At 38.9% G+C, this 23611-nt stretch overlaps 1 protein-coding gene across 1 annotated transcript; it reads left to right on the forward strand.

Annotated features, from left to right (window-relative positions):
* Positions 1 to 3448: 3448 nt before the first annotated feature.
* On the forward strand, positions 3449 to 21265 carry SLC17A3 (solute carrier family 17 member 3). The gene is given in 14 exon segments (XM_082848032.1): positions 3449 to 4696; positions 6868 to 6984; positions 10466 to 10677; positions 10881 to 10908; positions 10911 to 11113; positions 11195 to 11251; positions 11255 to 11282; positions 13964 to 14050; positions 17827 to 17945; positions 18069 to 18230; positions 18509 to 18649; positions 18651 to 18877; positions 19171 to 19261; positions 20173 to 21265. Coding segments are annotated over 14 exon segments (1716 nt in total). The 5' UTR covers positions 3449 to 4587; the 3' UTR covers positions 20308 to 21265.
* The last annotated feature ends 2346 nt before the right edge of the window (positions 21266 to 23611 follow it).

Genomic DNA, 23611 nt, shown 5'->3' on the forward strand with positions numbered 1-23611 from the left:
TTTCCCACACAGAGACAACTTAGGTCTATTTCTACCAAATCAAAGCAAGTTGAATGCAAGAATGCTCCAAGGTGAGCATTTGAAGATGAAGTTAAAAATTAAATTGCAAAACCAAGTCACATTTTCTGACTTGGATAATAATTCAGGGTTAGATGTATTTGAATTCTAATGTTGTTGATTATTTATCGCAGGGTTCAGAGTCCTTCAAAAAATGACTCAGGGAAAAATCTTTTACACAGGAAGGTGAAATTTTCATCCCTTTCTTCTATATAATGGACTTAGATTATCCATGCTTAAATTCCCAAAGTGCAGATGGAACAGATTGGTTTTTTTCTCTTCTTATCTCATAATGAATATAATAAAACTTACCTGAAAGAATTGTGAGGAGGACATATAATAAATGCTTGAAAAATAGTAGCTTGGAGGACTTCCCTTGTGGTGCAGTAGTTAAGAACCCACCTGCCAATGCAGGGGACACGGGCTTGATCCCTGGTTTAAGAAGAACCCACATGCCACGGAGCAACTAAGCCCGTGGGCCACAACTACTGAACCTGTGTGCCACAACTACTGAAGCCCGCACGTCTAGAGCCCATGCTCTGCAACAAGAGAAGCCACCACAATGAGAGGCCCAAGCACCACAACGAAGAGTAGCCCCTCCTCGCCACAACTAGAGAAAGCCCACACACAGCAATGAAGACCCAACGCAGCCAAAAAAGAAAAGAAAAATAGTAGCTTGGACTCCCCAAGACCCAGGCACCTCCTTCAGAATCCTTGATCTCAGTAATAGACTTTGCCAGGGTCCCACTCCTCCACCAGAATGCTGGGAGGGGATTTACTCTCCCATGATATAGTCCAAATAGGTATAAAGAGTCAAACTCAAAATCAAAAGGAGATCTCCTCAGGGGCCATAAACTAAGAACTAAGAAGGAACTGAAAATCAAAGTGATGAGCCAGAGCTTAAGCCAGGAGAGCTCAAAGAAATGCAGAACCAGGTTTAATTCTCCATGGCTGGAGACTGACTCTCATGCTCACATAGGGAAAGGTGTCTGGGTTGCAAGCACAGAGCATGAAGGGAGCTGGAAATGAACTATCTACATAAAGCTGGAGATCTGAAGACATTGCTTCATCTCTGAGACAAAGACAAGCAGAACCACATGCAAACTTGGAAAGCAGTGAGGATGTTTTCAACTGCATAGGCACGTAGTTAAAAAGAAGTCAACATAAACTGAGAGAGGTTGGCTTCCACTGTGCCCGTGTGGGTGTTCCAAATACATGTTGCTTATTCTCCAAAGTGAGTTATAGTGTGGCCCATACCGCATGATAGCATGTACACAAATTTAGAAATGATACAAAGCATTATTTTATATAGTTTGTGAACATACCTATAGATAGTAAAAATAGAAAAATGTGGAGAAACCTCACTAAATTTATGTGAGACATATTATTGTTCGTGTGTGTGTGTGTGTAAAAGAGAAAGGATCAGGGAAAGCAATAGAGTGAAGTTCAACTTTATCTGTTATAGTTCAATATTTCAAAGAAAAAATTAAAATTTCAAAGAGAAAAAACAACAAAGAAGGGGGAAAAGTACTAACCTGCATTTAATTATAATATTCTCTTTCTTTTTTTAACCTTTTCAAAAGAGAACTAAAGTCATCGAAGACACAGTAAAGTAAAAACCACACGCAAATGTCTGAACTAGAGAGCGCATCTGAGGTTTTGAGGAGATACACCTGAGGAGAAAGGTCGAGAATCACAGGTTGGCAGAGAAGCAGGCAGAACTGCAGAGGGGGTTCAGATTCCGAGTACTCAAGTCACACTTTTCTGAAAATTTCCCCAAAGGCCACTTGGCAAGAAGCCTTCTCATTCAACTTCTAGTTTGATGAATCTCATTAATGATTACCGAGTCAAGCCCCAGGTGGCAAAGCATCTTCAGCTGCCTGCTGGCAAAGCTGTGGAGGGAGAGAGCGTGAAGGAAGAGCAGGTTCTAAGTCGAAGTCCTTCCTCAGACACTAAGTAAGTCACTTACCTTGGTGCTGCTACGAAAGCTCTCCAAGTGTCCTTTCTGTGTAACAATTGGCAATTTTTGTATACCCCCCAAGTCGCAGGTTTTCTCATATTGACTTTTTTAAAAAAAGTGAATGAAGATGTTAAAGCCTTATCTCCGTAACAAGGCAGAAGAGAGGTAGAAGCAGGAAGCTGAAGTATTGTCCCCGATGAGCCATAAGCTTTGAGAAAATGTCAACTGTGGAAGACATTTCCAAGAAACAGGCACTCTAGTGAAATGTTTCAAGGCTGAGTTTTGGGAGCTTAATTTTGGGACTTGTGAGCAAACATCAACTCTTTCATTTGCCAACGGGATGGGCTAGCTGAAAAGGGTCAGTAATAGCTCCATCTGGGGTTGATGTAAACTGCCTGGGTTAGTAGTTAATAACAGTAGCTATCATAATTTCTGTTGCAGCAACAGCTGGTGGGAGAAGAGCTGCAGAGTGGTTGTGAAGGAACACTTCAGATAAGAAAGCCTTGGCAGTCACAGCGTCGTCTCTTACATGAAGGTTCATTGCCCCCGCGAAGGTTGTGCAGGGCTTTTCTCCTGGGCAGATTGACAGCAGCAACAGGACTAGTGCCAGTGTCCTGAGGGACTCCATCCTTTTGTAATCAAGTTCGTTGCCTTAGTTTCCCACCCAGATCAATTAGGGTCCAGGGCTTTGACACAAGACAGGGCTGGGGGTGACTCTAGTCTAAGACAGCATCTAGAAGAATGTTGAGTAGGAACCAGTGAGATGGTGTGAAATTTAACCAAACTAAAATGGCTGGGGATAGAAGAAGAAATGTCGAGATGAGGCAATGGAACAGTCACCAGGGCCACCAGAAAACGGTAGGTGGGCTGAAGACAGTTGGAAGGAGGTGATCAGGGAGAGTCCTCAAGGCAGAGATGTAGAAGTCACAACTTTTTGATGACACTTGTGCCCTCACAGATGTATAGGGAGGGTACTATTGGTTGCACACCCCCAGCCTTTAAACCCAGTGGTCTCTGCAGGAAGGTAAACCTCAGTATAATTCCTTGTAAACACTGCTTCGAACCAGAAACATCTCAGGATGCCATATAGTCTCTGACTCAGGCAACCAGCAGCGTTTTCTGGACCAATAATGGAAGATAAGGTAGCTGTTAAAAAATATGTGTGCCTGTGTGTATGTATACACACACATATACAAAACATATATAATATATAAATATATGTATGTAGTTTCTTTTGTATAGTCCTATGCCTTGGAGGCTAGCGGGAGTGGAATTGTATTACCCTTGCAACCTCACTGCCGGGGCATCCAGCCAGAAAACTTTCTTGAGGTCACCAACCTTCCCTGGAATTCAGATGTTCCCTGGGCAGCCTCTTGCTCTCAGAACTTTCCCTTATGTGGATCCCTGTTTGTTGCCTATACGATTGAGCGAATGCTTGTAAAACCTCCTGGGAGAATGATCTCTGTGTATTGAATATATGGTCACATCTGCTGGGACTGGGCACTCAGGTTTCCGAGACAAGGCATGCCTTGTTGTCTAGAAGAGAGATAATAGAAAACTGGACGTAATCTAACATTCAGAATGTTCCAGTCCAAACAGTCGCACAGCAGGGGGATGGCAAAGTCTCACAGCCACAGAGTTACATTGACTGACATCATAACAGAACATGGAAGCGAGAATAAATATCACGCATAGGGAAAAGGTGTTAATAAAAACAACATATTCCTGCTCAACATTGCCAGGTTGTGCAAGACAATGCAGGTGGCCACATCTTTGTCTTTAGTAAAGTGTCTCCCAAGCAACCTTTGCAATTCAAATCAGGGCAATTTCCCGAGGTACAAAAGGCCTAGTTTTTTCAATTGAAGTATACTTGATTTACAATGTTGTGTTAGTTTCACATTCAAAAGGCCTATTTTTGAAATGTTCTGACCACACCAGGGAATTAGAATGCCCAGTGCCAAGATCTGAAGAGACGCCTCTCCAAAGAAGATATATTGATAGCAAATAAACACATGGAAAGATGCTCAACCTCATTAGAGAAATGCAAATTAAAACCATGATGAGATATTACTACGCATCCTTTAGAACGTCTAAAACTAAAAAGACTGACCACGTCAAATTGTTGAGTATGTAGAGGATCTGGAACTCTCTCATACACTGTTAGTGAGAGTGTAAAATGGTACAACCACTTTGGAAAACAATTCATCATTTTCTCAAAAAGTTAAACGTATACTTACCATATGGTATTTATCCACTCCTAGGTACCACTCGTAAGTATTTATCTAAGAGAAATGAAAGCACATGTCTAAACAAAGACCTGTACATGAATGTTCAGAGCATCTTTATTTGTAATGGCCATGAACGGCAAACAATACAATTTTCATCAAAAGATGAATGGATAAACAAATTGTGGTATAACCGTGCAATGAAATATTACTCAGCAATAAAAAGGAATGAAGTATTAATGTACACAACATAGATGAATTTCCAAATAATTATGCTGAGTGAAATAAGCCAGGAAAAAAGTGAGGACATACTATATGATTCCATTTCTATCAAATTGCTAGAAAATGCAAGCTAATCTCTTGTTTCCAGGGGTAGAAGAGCAGGATGAATGGGCAGGAGCTGGGAAATGCTTCCGAGAAGTACTACAAAAGGACAGGATGAAACTTACAGGGGGTAATGTATAAGTTACTATTCTGATTGCATTGATTGTCTCATGGGTATACATCCTTCAAAACTTATGGAATTGTACACTTTAAATAAGCATAGTTCATTGTCAGTTATACCTCAATGAAGCTGTTTAAGAAAAACAATGTATAAAAATAGAGAGGAGACATCCAAAGGCCACACTCTGAACTTGACCTGCACCCAAGTAGGATAATTATAACATGAAAAGAAAATAGAATTACATTGAAATGGAATCGTTTTAAAACCATGATTCCATAATAACTCTCTAAAAAGAAGGTATTAATGTAAGAAATGCTCATATAATAGTTATAACACAAAGAAGGATAGCATTATTAGGGATATTTTAAAAGTAAAATTTCAATATGTAGAGGGGAATAGACAGAAGTTTGCCCCATTTTTTAAAGGACATATGTCTTCCTACAAGGTTCGTTTATACAAAGGATGGTTGGATTTGAGTCCTGAAAGTAGGGCAAGCAGTTGAGGGAAAGTGGGGTCAGGAATAGGAAAGACCAATCAACCCTGGTAACCCCACACTCTCACAAAGTAAGACAGAGAAGCAACATTGCTGGCCGTGTGCCACCAGAGAGGGTCTAACTTTATATCCTAAGGGGGCAGCCTATGGCACGTGCAGTAATGAAACTTTTACTGCACTAATGAAACTTTTAATTTTTATAAATGCTAAGAAGCCATGCCTTAGTTTGCAACACTGCTTTTAGACCGAGTCTAGTTAAGTGCCAGTGTTTAAATGTTTAAGAGGATATTATTTATTGAACCAACAACTTTGATTTATTAGTGGCATAGTTACATGTTTTGAAACTTTTCCTTTAAGAGGTTTAACATTAATAAATTGAGCACTAAACATAGCACAAATATTGTAATTCTACACACAGTACCATACAAGAATCCCCTTGGGTATTAAAGATCTTAATATTGTATGTAGGAAAGATGTTTTACTTCTCTTATAAGCAGAAAGGTCAAGATCTCTGTGTTAGTTTTTTTTTATAACACTGTAGACATATCATCAACTTGTGGCCAAAAATGATCAGGGTTAGAATTGTATCATCCTGTATATATACACAATGGCATATTATTCAGCTATGAGAAAAAAGGATATCCTGCCTTTTGCAACAGCATGGATGGATACTGAACACATTATGCTGAATCAGATAAGCCAGACAGAGACAGACTAATACAGCATGATATCACTTATACGTGGAATCTTTAAAATGAAACGTAAAAAAAACACAGAGAGTAAAACAGTGGTTACCAGGGGATGGAGGGTAGGGAGTAACATTGATGGTATTTAAGGGTACAAATTTGTACCAAGTACTAAAATAGCCATAGAGATTTAATGTAGTTTATTGAACATAGGTAATAATATTGTACTAAGTATATAATGTGATAAATATCATCACAACGGCAACCATTTTACAATATATAAATGTATCAAAGTAACACGAGATGTACACCTTAAATTTACACATTACATGTCAAATTTATCCAATTAAAACTTGTATCATCTCATTATACGAATCTGGTCTCCAATCATCGATGACACATGTTAGCGACACTCACAGTGGGTCAAACGGGGAAGCAGTGTGGGAGTCATCAGGGGTACCAGAAGCCAGGTTCTCAGGTGCAGTAGTGGATGCCAGAAGGAGACAGCTCCGCGGTGACCCACATCTGTAGTAGCTCCAACAACGATGGCAATAAACCACATAGCAACCACTTGCTGAGCGCCCGGCACGTGCAGTCTATTGAATCCTTACAGTCCTTGATGAAGGTGCTGCTGCCGCGCTGTTGTTGTCATTGTTCTTATTAACAGCAGATGGGAAACTGAAACACACAAATTTGTTCCTGGTAGCACTCAGCACATTAGGTAAATCACAAGCCTGGATTTCAACTTAGAAATGCCTAGCTCCAAATCCAGCGCTCTCAAATTGGCACACAGTGAGTACTCCAGATCCTACATAATAAACAGTTCCATGCCGTAGGCACAGAACACCTGTTGTATTGAGCCAGGACTAGGTAATGATCCTCCTTATACCCCATCCAGATGGAACGGCCCAGCTTCTGTTTGCCTGTTGCCCACTTTTTAAATGTTTCAAAGAAGTCTCATTTCTCGTGGCTGACACCTTGGATAACATATCACCCTGTAGGTGAAAAACAGTCATCAGGAGAGAAGAACGCAATGGCCACCATGACAGAATTGAGTCCCACGGCAGGGAAGTACTCCCAAGATGTACAAGGGGATGAGAAGCTCAGTCCTGGGAAAGGTAAACTCAACCTTGACTATGTGGTTTTAGGATTTTATGGTGGATTTTTACAATATCGTAATACAAAGAAATGAATTCATGCCTTTTAAGGTGTTTAATTGTTTTTTAAAAATCAAGTACTATTAATGTACATTTCTAAAAAAGTATTTTATTTTTGATGATTACCTCCTAATCTTAGTCCATATGCACTTGCGTTCTTGATAAATGCTACCAAATCGTCTACACATAGTATTGTGTATTCTGCTTGTTTTGCATGTAATATTGTAAGCATAATTGTATTGCTTAAGTAAAGTATAAAAAATTATTTACAGAAACCTCAAAAAATCAAGATATGAAAAAAGATGTTACTAAGCTTAATGTAACCACTGTAATTTGTTTTTATTGCCTTCGTTTACATGTATATTTTATATAGTTCTGTGCTGTATATATTATGTTGTATGTTTTGGACCACACATACTTTTCAATTTGCTTTATAATACAATCATTATTCTTAAAGGATACATATTATTATTCCAATATATCCAATAGATAAAGTATTATTTACCTGAAAAATCCCTGTGGTTGGATATTTAAGTTGTGGAGTTTCGGGGGTTTTGCTTACCTATCATACAGATAGATTAATTGATAGATATAGTTATATAGATATAACATATTGTATATGTTATATATAACATATCTATCTATATATCTCATGATATCCTGTAACATAACACTTGTCTACAGTTGGAATTATTACTTCCTCAGGGCTTTTTCCTAAGAAAAAAATTTTAAGCAATGGTTATAAATACTTCATTTCCATTGGCCACTAAAGAGACCTTAGTTTTTAATCTGAAAAATAGTGTGGCCACATAGAGAATTTTGAGCAGAAAATGGCGTGATCAAATTTATGGTATGACTAGAGCACTCCAAATGCTGTAATGAGAGTAGACTGGAAGCAGGCAGTCAAGTTGAAGGCTATCGCAAAAATCTAGGCAAGAGATGTTGGTAGCTAGAACCACATGGAAGAGACTTTAAACAAAAAGATAGCAGTGGCCCTGGTGAGAAGTGGTTGAATTCTACATACATTTTGAATATAAAGAAAGCAGTATGTTCTAGATAGACTGGATGTAGGCTGTGAAAGAAAGAAATCAAGGATAAATTGCAAAGTGTTTGGAAGGATGGAATTTCTATCACCTGAGTTGGGAAGGAATTTGGGTGGAGCAAGATGGGGAGGGGGAGTTTAGTTTTGGATCTATTAAGTTGGATTTGTTGATTAGTTGATCAATTGATTTTTAGTTGAGCAAATATGATGCATCTTAAATCAATGACAACTTCAATTTGACAAAAGGCAGTATTATTGTATTATATACTGAGCTTTTCAATTTTAAGACATGAGATGTTGTACCAACATTATTTTTCATATATTTTAACTAGACATGGGAAACAAATAACTTTTAAGAACACACGTAGTAGCCTGTAGGGAACGCTTAATATGCAGCAAGCACCAGACTAAGCCTTTTAAACACAGCCTCTCGTGGACCTTTCAGCGATCTCACGAGGCAGGTGTTCACCCCACCCATTTGTGAGCCATTAGTCTCCTGGTTTGCTGATACTCGCTTTCTGTAGCCTTTGGCCTCTAGGATCCCAAAGCAAGCTGGGGAGATCAAAGGCCAAAGAACTGATAAATTATTAGTTGATTTGATTGGCATAAGAAGTCATCACCCAGCTCCAAAAAAGAAAGGAAAACCTTTACAAAGATATTATTTTTTAGCTCCTCGCTCTAATTACAGTACACTTACAAGTTTCTTCCAAATTCTTCCTTCCCCACTACATTCACTGCAAAGATTTGTGTTCTACTTAAGAAAAGAGTATGGTCTTGAGGGAAAGGCTCTTTTGTAAACCTCAAGGCACCTCTTTTCTTGAAGCTTTGAAGACTTCTTGATGATGCATGGTGTTGTTCTCCTCTCCTACACCATACAGCCATACAAACCCCACAGATGAGTGCACTCGGATTGTGGCAAAGGTATTCTCATGGAATCATCTGGGACAAAATAAAAGCCACTGTACACATGCAGTGCAGTGTTTAAGAGCATAGACACTTGAGCTATACTATTAGCTGACCTCTCTGCACCTGTAAAATTGGAATAGTAGTAGTAGCTGCTTTATAGGATTATTGTGAGGATTAAATGAGTTAATTCTCAGTCATCATGTTACATAACCTATCAGAAACATCTGACACACCTACTGACTCCCTCCTCCCTGTAGCCCTTTTCCCCTTGGCTTCCAGGACACCACACTTTCCTGGTTTTCTTCCCAGTTTCCATTGACAGTTTCTTCCCATTTATCCAACCTCTAAGCATTGGAGAGCCCTAGAGTCAGTCCTTGGTTATCTTCCCTATTTATTCTCATTTCCTAAATACCATGGCTTCAAGTATCATCTTGAATGTTATTAACTCCTAACGTTTTGCCTCAGCCTCTATTCTAAACTCTAGAGTTTTATATGCAACAATATTCTCAACATCTCTTGGGTGCTTAAAAGGCATCTTTGTCTTAACTGTCCAATAATAAGCTCTTTATCATCCCACTGCCCCCAAACCTGCTTTTTCTGCAGAACTCTCTTCCTCATTGAACAGCAACTCCATTCTTCCAGCTGTTTAGAACAAGAACCTCTCTAATGCCCTTCCCTCACCCATCTGTAAAATTGAAACCAAGATTCAGTTATTCCCCTACTGCAATCTATCTGGGATCTTATCACATCTTAGTTCCTCTACTGCTACCACCCGAGTTCACGGTTCTTCACTTCTTTTCTGGATTGTTGCAATAGTTTCTTCCTGGCAATAGCTGTCTTTCCTGGAAGTACAAAAACAGATTATTTTAATTTTGTGCTCATTTCTTTTTCTGTTATTTTTTCACTTTCACTATATTTTTTCATAGTTTGTCAGTGTCAATTTTTCTCTAATGAGAAAATCTTTCTAGAGGTTTAATTTCAAAATTTAAATGAAAGTTTGCCCTCACTGACTGAGACATATGAGAAGAATAATAAATCTATACCAATGAACAACTCCTTCAATGTTTAAAATTTACATTATATATGTATATAATATAGTACATATAATATAATTATATAATTTAAATATGTATACTATACATATTTCATTTATATGTATATATTTACTTTTAATATATATATTCTATATATCCATATCTATATATATTTAAATATGAGTAATTTCATCAACCACAGAATACAGTAACCTAGGAATGGGAGAGACAAAATTGCAGGAAGAACAGAACACCCCAGAGCAAGTCAGGGTCTATAAAGCTGTAGTATAAAACACGCTTTGACTCAACTCAGTCATTTTCTGCTTTTGGAATCTTTCTTTCCCAAAGCCGATAGAAGTGCCACTTAAATCATCAGGTGATGCCTTTCTGTATTATAACTTGTGAAAAATAAATGAGATTCAATAAAGAAAGCACTAATATAACGTCATAATATTTCCAGCTCCAAGCTTATGTTCCACTCGCTATGGAATAGCCTTCATCACACATCTCTGCAACTTCATAATAATGGCACAAAATATTATCATGAACATCACCATGGTAACCATGGCCAACAGCACAAACCATCAGTCCCAGTTTAACAGCTCCACTGAGGGGCTGCCTGTTGACTCATTTGATGACCCAAATAATTCCCCAAAAAGTCTTCCTGCGGGGGTAAGCCATGCAAAATTTAAGTTGTGTTCTTGTTTTTGCTATTTGTTTGTTCGGATATTTATTTTTTCTAGAGTTTATATGTTAAGAAGTTTTAATTGAGGAAATAGTGATTTGAAAGCCAGTGGAAGATCTAAAGAGGCTTCTTAAGTTATGCAACAGCCTTCCGGTAAATGGCTTGCCAAAGCATCCTCTGTTTCTTTAAGGCCCCTGTGTATGATTGGAGCCCTCAAATCCAGGCATCATCTTTAGTTCTATCAACTATGGCGTGATCCTGACACCGGCTCCCAGTGGATACCTGGCTGGAGGAGTAGGAACAAAGCAAATGGTTGGTGCTGCTCTGCTTGGATCCTCATTTCTCGTTCTCTTCACCCCTCTGGCAGCTGACCTTGGACTAGGTTTCCTCATTGCAACTCGAATACTTCAGGGCGTGAGCCTGGTACCCAGATATTTTATAAATATGCGCCGGATATGAATTTCTCTATGGGACCACATATCAAGAACTCTATTTTTTTTTCAGGGGTTAGGATATGGGGGTCATTTTGCACTCTGGGAAAGATGGAGTCCTCCAAATGAATGAAGCCGACTCTGCAGCATTGCTTTCTCAGGTAAAAACATATAACGGAAATGAGTCCACTACAATCCAACATTCTTTCACTGAGTTCTTCAACTTTTTTTATTGAAAGGTTCTTTGTCTTCTGCTCAATGTCAGTCAAGTATTTATAAACTAGGGGGATGGGTCCTTTGTGACATGACTTTTAGTTATTTTCCCCAAATTGTCATTTGTGATTTGACTTTGCTTATAATGCCTTTTGCCATTTTTTAAAAATACATTTTTATGTAGTCAAATTGATCATTCTTTTCTTTTATGGTTTCTGGGTTTGAGTCATAGTTAGAAATGTTACAAAAGCATCCAACCTGGCTTTTAATGAATATGTATGGTTTCATTTTTTATATTTAAATTTTTGACATATTGGAGTTTATACTAGTGTTCAGTGTGAGGCATGAATCCAACTTAATTTTCTTTGGAATTGCTCTCAGTTGTCCTGAGAACTGCTTTCTGATAATGATCTGTCTGGACAGTGTACTTGGAATGAATATTCTGGAGGAAGAAAGCTTCAGTTACATTGAGTCAAAATGAAAAATGGAAAGAGTAGGGCTAACAAACTAGAAATTGCCAAAGTATGGGTGCTGGGTAAGGAGAGAAGGGTAGGAGAGCCAGGGATTCTTCAAGGCCAGAAAACGAGTCATGTGCACACACATACACACCCTGCCTGACCTTATGCCTCTCTAGAGCCCTTCACAACCCTGGACGATTAGTCTTTGTCATCTGAGCTCATATCCACTGATAGGGGAATGGAGGCTCCAGTGTGGACTAAGGAAACTCACTTTGGTTATCAGAGCTGACTAAGGGATACCCTCAAATATAAATAAGGATTGGCTGGGCTTCCCTGGTGGCGCAGCGGTTGAGAGTCCGCCTGCCGAGACAAGGGACACAGGTTCGTGCCCCGGTCTGGGAAGATGCCACATGCCACGGAGCGGCTGGGCCCATGAGCCATGGACGCTGAGGCTGGGCATCCGGAGCCTGTGCTCCGCAATGGGAGAGGCCACAACAGTGAGAGGCCCGTGTACCGCAAAAAAAAAAAAAAAAAAAGGATTGGCTTTTCCAAATCCTCAAACATTTGAAGGAAATCAAGGGCATGAAAGAGAGAAACCAAACTCAAAAACTGCAAGAACTAACCCCAATGAAAAAGGAATTGAAAGCAGATTTTAAATAATTAACAAATAACATCAGAGAGATCCACGGGAATATGTGTAGATGATATTCATTTTAAAAGAACACACTGCTATAAAAAACAGTTGCTGAGACTTCCCTGGTGGCACAGTGGTTAAGACTCCACCTGCCAATGCAGGGGACACGGGTCCAAGCCCTGGTCTGATTTTTTTTTTTTTTTTTAACTGTGAGATCAGGAAAGCCCTTTTAAGCAAAGGAGTAAATCTAGAAGTCATTACAGAGGAAACTTACAGATCTGACCCCATGAAAACTCACAACTGCTAGGTTACAAAATACACCATAAACAAAGTTTAAATCTGGAGAATAGAATTGCAGCCAGCATGACAGACAAAGGGTTATTATTCACAACACATAAAGATTCTATAAATTGAGACAAAGTTAAACAAGTGAAAGAAACAAAAAAAAAAGATTATGAACAGTTCACAAAAGAAATAAAAATGAAAAAATGTTCAACTGCACTATAAAAAGAAAAACTTATATACTGTTTTGCATTCATATTTGGAAAACTAGGAGCTTTGAGGATGTCCAATGTTGTCAAGAGATGAGGAAAACAATCTTTGTTGGCAGTTTAATTTAGTATGGCCTTTTAGCAGCATACTTCAGCTGTTCTGTCAAAAAATGCACAGTCTTTGGTTTAGCAAGCCTACTTCTGTTATTTTACTGTACAGAAATAAATTATGTTTAAGTTCAGAAGTGATAATTAGGTTTATGTTCATAAGTAACAACTAGGTAGCATCTGCAGTGACATGGAAATATTTACAAGCCCAATTGTTAAATAAAAAATAAATGTCACAGGACAATAGGTACATTATGGTCCTGCTTATTTAAAATTAATAATAACTCACATACATATATATAAAAGTTGACAAGTTGATGTTAATGTTCATCTGGAAAATTTAAAAAAACATAATAGTCTAGTTTTGAAGAAGTTGTAAAAGGGATATGTGCCTCACTATATATGAGAATACTCGGTAAAGCCATGGAAATTAAAACAGTGCTATTAGCACATTAATAGACAAATCTATCTAACTTTCTGTCTACATATTACATAAATGCATTTACCAAGAGATGCAGGTATGTATAGATATACACTATGTATGTGTGCAGAGAGGAAAATGTATGCAATTATACATCATATAATAAATTGTAGCTGTTGGTTAACATTCGAGTGGGGATGGATTGTGGGGCACGTGAGGGGAACCTTGGTTCTTTGCAGTAATTTATTTTTACAATAGCATATGTTATATGAATTGTGTAATTAAAAATTAAAATAACATAAAAGGAAGCATGGTTGTCATCTGCAATGTTACTAGGGAACTGCCAGAAAAATGGGTCCTCAGGAGAACATATGAACTCAGTCACAAGTTTGAAGTCCATATATTCTACTATGCTTATCTTTTTATGGTGATACTACTCTGTAACATGTCATCTGTCATTCTGTAGGCATCTATCAGGTGGCAGTCCAGAGCCCCACAGCTTATTCTCTCTTTGCAGGAATGATGCTGGGAAGCTGCATTGCCATCCTCCTGGGTGGCATCATCAGTCAAGCCCTTGGGTGGCCTTTTGTCTTCTTTATCTTTGGTAAGCTGCTGTCTCCCCACTCCTAGGTTTTCATATTCAGGGAGATTCTTCTGAGTATCTATCTGTGTGTACTTTTCTGGGGGAAATGAATCGAGACAGAAAGATCCTAGTAAAAGAAAATGTCTTAATATAATAGTAGGGAAGAATTAACTTATATCATCAAAGGATTTGGAAGTCCTCCTGCCTATGATGCTGTTAACCTGCCATGATGCATTATTAACACCAAGTGATTTGGCAAAATCTGCCGCCCTAGCAGGCAGTAGGGGACAGACTTGCAGAGTGGTGGTTTGTGAGAGACAGAAGTATCAGAGTTGAGGAGATGGAGGTAAGAGCCCTGAGAAAGTAAGGCAGGTAGAGGTCACAGGAAAGAGTGCCTAACAGGAGACAACTGCACACAGAGAAAACCCTGGCTATCTGCAGAGTCCCCCTTGATACTCACCAGAGCACTGATTAGAATACCTGTGTGGAGACATCATCTGAGGCCGGTGGGGGGCGGGGGTGTGTGTGTGCCGGAAATCATTGGAAAAATTTAAAGAATAGTGCCCAGTACTTATAGAGAATCAGGGATAGTGCCTGTTTCCACAAGACAGAATGAAAAACTGTATAATTCTTGGGCCATTGGGCAGAATCCTAATAAATGTCTTTCCTCAATAGTGAGAAATAATTAGCTCTAGAGGACACAGTATTGTGCATCCCTCTAACAAATGATGATGCAGACCCAAAGGGTCAGTGTTGCCATGTAATTTAACTGTACCCCAAACAAAGCTCAAAAATACTTACAGGAATACAAAACTTTCAGCACCCAACAAGATATAATTCGTAATGTCTGGCTCAAGGCCTGGGTTACCAGGTATGGACAAAGGCAGGAAAACACAATCCATAATAGGGAGAATAATCAATCAATCAAAACCAGCCCAGAACTGACACAAATGTTAGAATTAGCACAAAAGGATAGTTACTATAACTTTATTTGTTCAAAATTTAAGTAGAGACACGCAAAATATATTTTTAAAGACCCTAAATCAAACTTCTAGAGATAAAAACTACAATATAAAGATTGAATTAATGACAGATGATACAACAGAAGAAAAGATTAATGAAATTAAAAGTAACAATAGAAACCATCCAGAATGACCTACACAGAGAAAAAAGTAATAATAAAATGAGAACATAAGTAAGGTGTGTAGTATCCAAAGGAGAGGAGTGGGATGGGGGAGCAGAAAGAAACCTTTGAAGAAATGATGGCTGAAAGTTTTCCAAGTTTGTTGGAAACTATAAACTCACAGATCCAAAAAAGTCAATGAATCTCAAGCACAGGAAATATGAAGAAACCGGTACCAAGTTATACCATAATAAAATGGCTCAAAACCAGTGATAAAGATGAAATCTTAAAAGCAGCCAAAGTTTAAAATTAGAGAGAGAAGAACAAAGATACGATGACTGCAGCTTTCCCATCAGAAGCAACAAAAGCAAGAAGACAGTGGAACAACATCTTTCAAATACTCAAGAAAAAAGAAAATAAATCTGTTAACATAGAATTCCAGAGACAAAAACAACTTTTCAAAAACAAAGGCAAAATAAGGACATTTTTAGACATACAAAAGTTGAAAGAATCAGAAATTTAAATTAAAGAGAACAGTACCATTTTCAATAGCATCAAAAAAATAGGTAACAGTGCTAAATCTGACAAGAGATGTGAAACATGCACTGAAAACTAAATTATCATGAAAATAAAAAGATCCTAGAATAGCCAATTTTGGAAATTAATGACAAAGTTGTAAGACTAACACAGCCTGATGTCAAGGTATATTATAAAATTACAGGGCTTCCCTGGTGGCGCAGTGGTTGAGAGTCTGCCTGCCGATGCAGGGGACACGGGTTCGTGCCCCGGTCCGGGAGGATCCCACATGCCGCGGAGCGGCTGGGCCCGTGAGCCATGGCCGCTGGGCCTGCGCGTCCGGAGCCTGTGCTCCGCAACGGGAGAGGCCACAACAGTGAGAGGCCTGCATACCGCAAAAAAAAAAAAAACCCCAAAAACAAAAAAAACCCTGCTGCCATCTGGTATGTATATGTACACACACACAAATCTAAAAAAAAAAAAAAAAAAAAAAATTACAGTCATCAAGACATTGTGGTATTGGCATAGAGACAAACAGATCACTGAAACAGAATACAGTCATAAATAGACTTACACATTAATGATAAACTGATTTTTGACAAAGATGCAAAAACAATTCAATGGAGAAAGGATAGTCTTTTTAACAGATGGTGCTCAAAAAAAAAAAAGAATTTTGATCCATATCTTGCACTCTATACAAAAACTCAATATGAATGTTGGATGTAATTGTAAGATCTGAAATTATCATTCTTTTAAAAGAAAACATATGAGAAAATCTTTGCTCTTTATTTAGGCAAAGATTTCTTAGCTATGACACCAAAGAAAATACTTGCAAAACACATATACAATAAGGACTTTTATCCAGAGTGTGTAAATAATTCTCAAAACTCAATAACAAAACAAAAACCCAATTTAAAAATGGGCAAAGACACCTCACTAAAGAGGATAGGGAGAGGGAAAATAAGTATGTGAAAAGGTGGTCAACTCAACATCCTTAGTCATTAGGGAAATGCAAATAAAAACAATGAGCTACCTCTGCACACCTATTAGAATGGCTAATTGTGACATAATAGGAAATATATAGATATGGTTTCTGCCACCAGTTCCTGACACAGAGCTAAAACTCTTGTAATTTCGTGGTGAGTGGTGGGGATGATAGGAACATCTAAGCAGAGTTCCTAAATCCCTTGGAATTTCTTGAGTTATAGGAACATCTTTTGTCTAATGAGGTGACTCTTGGTATCCTCCTGGATAGCTTCAGGCTAGAGGCCACCAGAAAGACCAAGCGGTGATTAGAAGCTTGGAACTTTTAGCCCCACCGTCCATCCTCCCAGGAGGAGAGGGTGCATCAGATTGTGTTAATAATCAATTATGGCGACATGATACAGCCTCCATAAAAATCCCTAAACTATGGGGTTCTGAGAGCCTCCAGGTTGGTGAACACATCCACGTGCTGGGGCGGTAGCATATCCCCAACTCCACAGGGTCAGAAACTCCTGCACTCAGGACCATTCCAGACTTCACCCTATGTATCTCTTCATCTGGGTGTTCATCAGTATCCTTTATCATATTTTTGATAATAAACATAAATGAATATTTCCCTGACTTTTGTGAGCTATTCCAGCAAATTATCAGACTAAGAGGGAGTTGTGGGAACCTCTGAATTTGTAGTAAAGTTGAACAGAAGTGTGGGTAATTTGAGGACTCACTACTTGCAATTAGTTTCTGAAGTAGGGGGCAGCCTGTGTGACTGAGCCTTTACTCTGTAGGGTCTGTGCTAAGGCCAGATAGTGTCAGAACTGAGCTAAACTGTAGGATGCCAGGCTGGTGTCTGTAGAGAATTAGAGAATTTCTTAGTGTGAAAACCCCACACCTTTGGTGTCAGAAGGGTTGTGAGCAGAGAAATCGTTTTCCTTTATTAGTATTAAAAAGGTTGAGATATCAAGTGTAGTGCCATTCCTAGGGTCTGTGATTTTTGTGCACACAAATCAAGAAATCTAAAGGAATGGGTTCTAGAAAGCTGTGATATTCATGTGAGTATTTTGAGAAATGGGAAGAAGATATTAAGAGCAAGAGCTTTTCCCAGGAACCACACCAGAAAATAACCCAATGTAAAAAAATTCACACAGAAGTTTACCAATTTTACCTCTGCTGGCAGGAGGTGTTGGCTGTGTCTCCTGCCTTCTCTGGTTTGTTTTGATTTATGATGACCCTGTCACTCACCCATGGATAAACATCACAGAAAAAGAATACATCATATCCTCCTTGGCCCAACAGGTACACATAAAAACTCTGACCTTCTCCAGAGATCTTGTATCAGCATCCGGATTTATCAGGGTGACTAAGAACGTGTGAGCATGTCTCAGATCTTACTATTCTAATCAGTAAATTTGTTTTCGGGTCAGCTCTTCTAAGCAGCCTCTTCCCATCAAAGCTATGGTCAGATCTCTACCCCTCTGGTCCTTGTGTTTTTGCGGTTTCAGCCGTCAATGGTTAATTAACATAATGGTTGTATACACACCAACTTACATCAGCTCTGTGTTCAATGTTGATATCAGAGATGTGAGTATATTTCCCTCCACCCATTTCTCCTGTTTGCATGACTCTCGAATTACTCTGCCTTCACAAATCATCTCATCTAGAAAAATTTATCTTTTATTACCAAGAGATAATGTAACAGTCATGTGAGTAGCTTTTCTGAGGGTATGATGGAAGAGGCTGCTGATTTTCTTAGCAAAGTATGATTTCAGAGTTGTCGGTATGATTATTAGTGCTTTATCAATACAAGGTGTGATCTCACAGCCTTTATTATGCTGGTTTACTCAAGTTCTTCCCCTCAGAGTGGCTTCCTGTCTGCCCTTCCTTTTATTTTTGCCTGGGTCGTCGGCATCCTGGGAGGTTACCTGGCAGATTTCCTTCTGACCAAGAATTTTAGGCTTGTTACAGTGAGGAAAATTGCCACAGTTCTAGTTAAGAATAGGACCAAAAGCTCTGATAATTCATAAGGCATACAACAGCCAAAGATGTATCTTGGTTAATTCATCTGTTCCTCGTTCCATAGGAAGTCTCCCCTCTTCAGCATCCCTTGTGGTTCTGCCATACGTTGCCTCCAGCTATATCACAGCAGTGAGCCTTCTGACGCTCTCCTGTGGACTAAGCTTGTTTAGTCAGCCAGGGATCTATATCAATGCCTTAGATATTGCTCCAAGGTAGGACTATAATTTCCACTCTCATTTTCATATTTCCTGAAAAAGATTTAGCCTGCAGCCTTCCGGGAGCCCCAAACTTTGTGAAATTATAAATCATGGGCAAGGACCACTGATAGCCTGTGGCCATTTTTTCAAGTATGTGGGAGGAGGGTGTTGTTGATTTGTCTCAGTACCTTTCATTGAATATACACAGAGAGAGTCCTTTTTGACATAATTACTATATGATGGATTCATATGCTAAGCAGGGCTGAAGTGTCTATGGATCTAGCCTGGAACATTCCTGTCACCCACAGGCATTCCAGCTTTCTCATGGGAGCCTCGAGGGGGTTTGCACAGATATCTGCTATCCTGGCACCCACTGTCAGTAGATTTCTTCTCAGTCAGGTAAAGTTTTCTTGTTAAGGATTCTTAAAACACTCTGCTGAATCCATTCATAAAGGTAATAGCATAAAAAAATGTTTTCACATTTTGGATAATAAAGTTAAATTGTGGGTAACTTTGTCATGAAGATCAACTTGACAAAGAAAAATATAAAAGAATTTCCTTCATGACCTCAATCTTTACTTATTCTGAAACCAAAGCACTCACTAGTGATCCACTGGTAATATCCAGTCTTTGAAATCACACAGCCACATAGATGTCCTGTGAGAAGATGATGAATCCATGCATATATGCAACTTGCCATGTCTTCTGCAACACTTTGAAATTTTCATTTGCATAACCATGCAAAAGCAAAGAGATAAAATCAAATATGTTTAAGTGCCTGATACATGCAGGTATAATTACAGGTATTTCATATGCAGTAATCTCATTTAATTATTGATTCTCCCACCAATTATGAAAATGAAACATTATTGTCCTCATTTCCTGATGATTAAAATCTGATAGAATATGTCTTTCCACTAAGAGGGTGTAGAATTGGAATTCTCCTAACTTAGACCTGTCTAGCTCCAAAGCCCACAATCTTCTTCTTGCAAGATTCGTCTTGCACTGCAAGAAGAAATATTATCAGCATATGTATAGTCATGATTTGCACAAAAGAGAAAATGTACGGCACTTTGATAAATAGGGACAAATACAATTCTGGAGGTTAATTGCAACGGTCCTTAAGTCCATTTTATGAAGAACATTCTGAATCCATTTTGAAATTCTTTCCATCAAACTATTAAGCTGTGTTCGGGAAATGAATTTCTACATGAAAACCCACTGGTGAACATTGTCTTCTAAACTATTAATGAGTTTCATAGAAAAAGGGATGAAAGGGGTAATATTTACTTGAAGTTTTGTCTCCTCAGGACCCTGAATTTGGGTGGAGGAATGTCTTCTCCTTGTCATTTGCCATTAACACATTAGGACTGATCCTCTACCTTATATTTGGAAAAGCGGATGTCCAAGACTGGGCTAAAGAGAGGAAACTCACTCGTTTATGAAGGTAAAGAAAAATGATTTCATCTATGGTTATAACCAGAGAAGCACTATTTAATTTTTTTTAATTTTTATTTTATATTGGAGAATAGTTGATTTACAATTTTTTTAATTTTTATTTTATGGTGGAGTATTAAATTTTTAATTCTATGCCATTTTTCCTTCTTAGTTACCCCACCTTGGATGGAAAATCATTAGGCACCTTATTTCATAAACGAGAAGCCTTCAGTGATGAAAATACCAACAGAAAAACTTTTCTTTGCTGTAGCTCTTTTCAAATCTGAGATCAGTTCTTTATTTTACTCAGATTTCATTTTGAGAAAAATATAAGATGAATGAAAATTCAAATAAAATGATAGCCAAGAACATGTCATCTTCATAGAGTTAACAATGAATTCAGAGGAGCTGCTCTATGGGAGCCAGCAGGCTAGATTCACAGTTGTTGAACCTCTAAACAGGAAATTATGTTTTGAAACTCTTAATCGAGGGCAGTAACCTCCCTAGGGCAATGATTCCTCCTACTTGTGAAAATGAATATTAATTTATATATTTGTTGGGCTGGATATTGTCCATGTGTTCCTCCCTTTGTGTGCTCCACTCTCCTGCATCCTGCTCGGGCCCCAGGAGGCTGACCTGAGTGGTTTGCATCCCACACTTTCTTGTCCACTGCCTCCTGCTGGATTTTCAGTGGAGGCAGGCAAGTGAGGATAGGGAGCATTTATCTCTAAAGTTCCTCCTCGTGGGGACTGCAGGTGGCTGATCCTTCCTGTATAGTTCACAGCTCCTAGCAGACAGCCCTCTCCACATAGTCTGGTAATTTCTCTCTTCCCATGTCCCATCAAACCTTTTTTGGCCTTTATGTTGCAAGTTCTGGGATTCTCAAGAATTATCTTGTGGTTTCCTTCCCACCTTCCCAATCCTGTGTAAATTGTCTCATTTAACACTGTCCTCAAATTACCCAGTGTGAGTCTCTTATGTTTCTCCTTCTAGGATCCAACTAATTTCAGTAGTTAAGTCATATATAAAGCTCAAAACATGAAATGGTTCAGTATTTCTTTAAATTATAATTTGTAGGTGTCAGTGGGTCATAGCATGTTCAGAGGGGCCAAAATTATGTTCTAGGTTGCTCCCTGTGGTGATCTCTACTGTGTTGAATAGAGATTATAGCCATCAAGTTATTTTGTATAGAAGTGATGTGATGGCTGCTAGTTCTGAGTGTAAAATTAGGGCAAGGATATAGAAGGTCAAATCTGAATAAGCAACAACAATTACTGAGATTTTGCATAGTCTAGAATCTAGGCCCTTGGAACACTAGAGTAAATTAGACACAGTCACTATTGTCCATTCAGATGTGGAAGACACACATATAATACATGGCAAGTGCATTGTCTTAGGTACAATAGCAGGGGGACATGCAGGTCATTACAGGAGACCAGATGAGGGGTTCCAATCCTAAGTTGAAGAGCACAGGGGAGATCTCCTTCTGCAAGTAATTCCTGAGCTAAATGTTAAAAGAGGAGTGTTATGGTAGAATTTTCCACATTGGAGCCCAACTTGTACAAAAGCATGAAAAAAAAAAACATTTCTGAAGGGAATCACTTGCCTGGTCAGTTAGGGAAGGGCAGAAGATTAAGTTAGGGAGGTGGGTGTGACCAGAACATGGAGGTCTTGTTCGCCATGTTAGGGAACTACAAGCAATAGTGACATGGGCAGAGTTTCTCTCTAGATAGGACACTCTGGCCCAATTCCAGAATCAGGAAGACTAGTTAGTGGTCCACACAGCAGCGGTGAGGACTGGACTAGGGCTGGAAGAGCTGGGATGGAAAGAAGAGAGATATGAGTAACGTTTAGGAGGCAGAAGTGAAAGGTCATGGCATTTGGTTAGATAGATGCAGGGGAAGAGAGGAGTTAGGAGTCCTGGGCCTCTAACCTGAGATACTGAATAGAGAGTGGTATGAATAACTAAGCCAGAGAATGCAGGAAGAGTCCTTTTCAGAGGGAAGATAATGAGTTGACTTTGGACATGTGTTAGCAGTAATACTGGGAAAAACAAGTGGGTGTGTGTATTAGTTTCATGGGCTGCCATAACAAAATACCACGAGCTTGTGGCTTAAGCAATAGTAATTTATTGTCTCACAATTCGAGAAGTCCAAAATCAAAATGCCAGCAGAGTTGGTTCCTTCTGAGGTTTGTGAGGGAGAATCTGTCCCACGCCTCTCTGCTGGTAGCCTCAGGCATTCTTTGGCTTGTAGGTAGCTTTCTCTCTGTGTCTTCGTCTCATCTTCCCTCTCTACATATCTGTCTCTGTGTCAGAATTTCCCTGTTTTATAAAGACACAAGTCATATTTGATTAGGGCCCACCTTAATGACTTCATCTTAACTTGATCATCTGCAAAGACCGTATTTCCAAGTGAGGTGACATTTGGTACTGTGGGTCAGGACTTCCGCATCTTTTTGGGAGACACAGTTCAATGCATAACAGCAAGCCCAAAAAAAGCCAGACCATAAATCTGAAACTTGTAAAAAGACCTGGGATGGAGACAAAGATATAAAAGAACAGACGTTCAGTACTAAAGACATGAATATTTAATGCTCAGGAGGAGCCTGTGAATGAAAAAATACCAAGCCAAAGACAGAATGCCAACATTCAAGGAGTGGGCAGAATAAGAAATGCCCACACATAACAGAGCCAAAAGGGTCAGGCTTGTACATGTGAGGAACAATGGGAGGACACAACTCTTATAGAAACGCATGAACATGGCCTTTAAGAAAGATGACAGATCAGCAATAAGTACACTGCAATTCAATTAGATGAGGTCAGGAAAGGAACATGGTCAACTTGTGATTAGAAGTTCACTGGTGGCTTTTTCATGACACATTTAGCAGAGATATGGGTGTGCAGGTCACTTTGCAGTTTGTTGGTGAGTGAATGAGAATGAGAGAGTAGAGGAAGCAAGAAAAATATTTTCAGGAAGGGATGGGAATATAGCCAGAGGAGAATAGAGGGAAAGGAAGAGTGACCTAAGTGGGAAAAGACTGGCCCAGGGGATGCTTTGGGGAAGAAACAGTGGAGCGGGAGTGAAGATACGGAAGGACAGGGTGAAGAGATGAAGCAAGGTCTTTGAAGACACAATAAGGATTCAGGTACAGGTTTGCCTTGAACATATAGAAAGAAAATATGAAATCAAAAACATGAATTTTCTCTTTAAGAAAGGGAGTCCAGGAAACCAGCAACAAATGAAAAAGCAACGTACTTAATGGGAGAGAATATTTGAAAATCATATATTTGATAAGGGGTTAATATTGAAA

This window comes from Leucopleurus acutus (assembly GCF_964270905.1).
Source record: "Leucopleurus acutus genome assembly, chromosome: 10".
NCBI classification, from domain to species: Eukaryota; Metazoa; Chordata; class Mammalia; order Artiodactyla; family Delphinidae; genus Leucopleurus; species Leucopleurus acutus.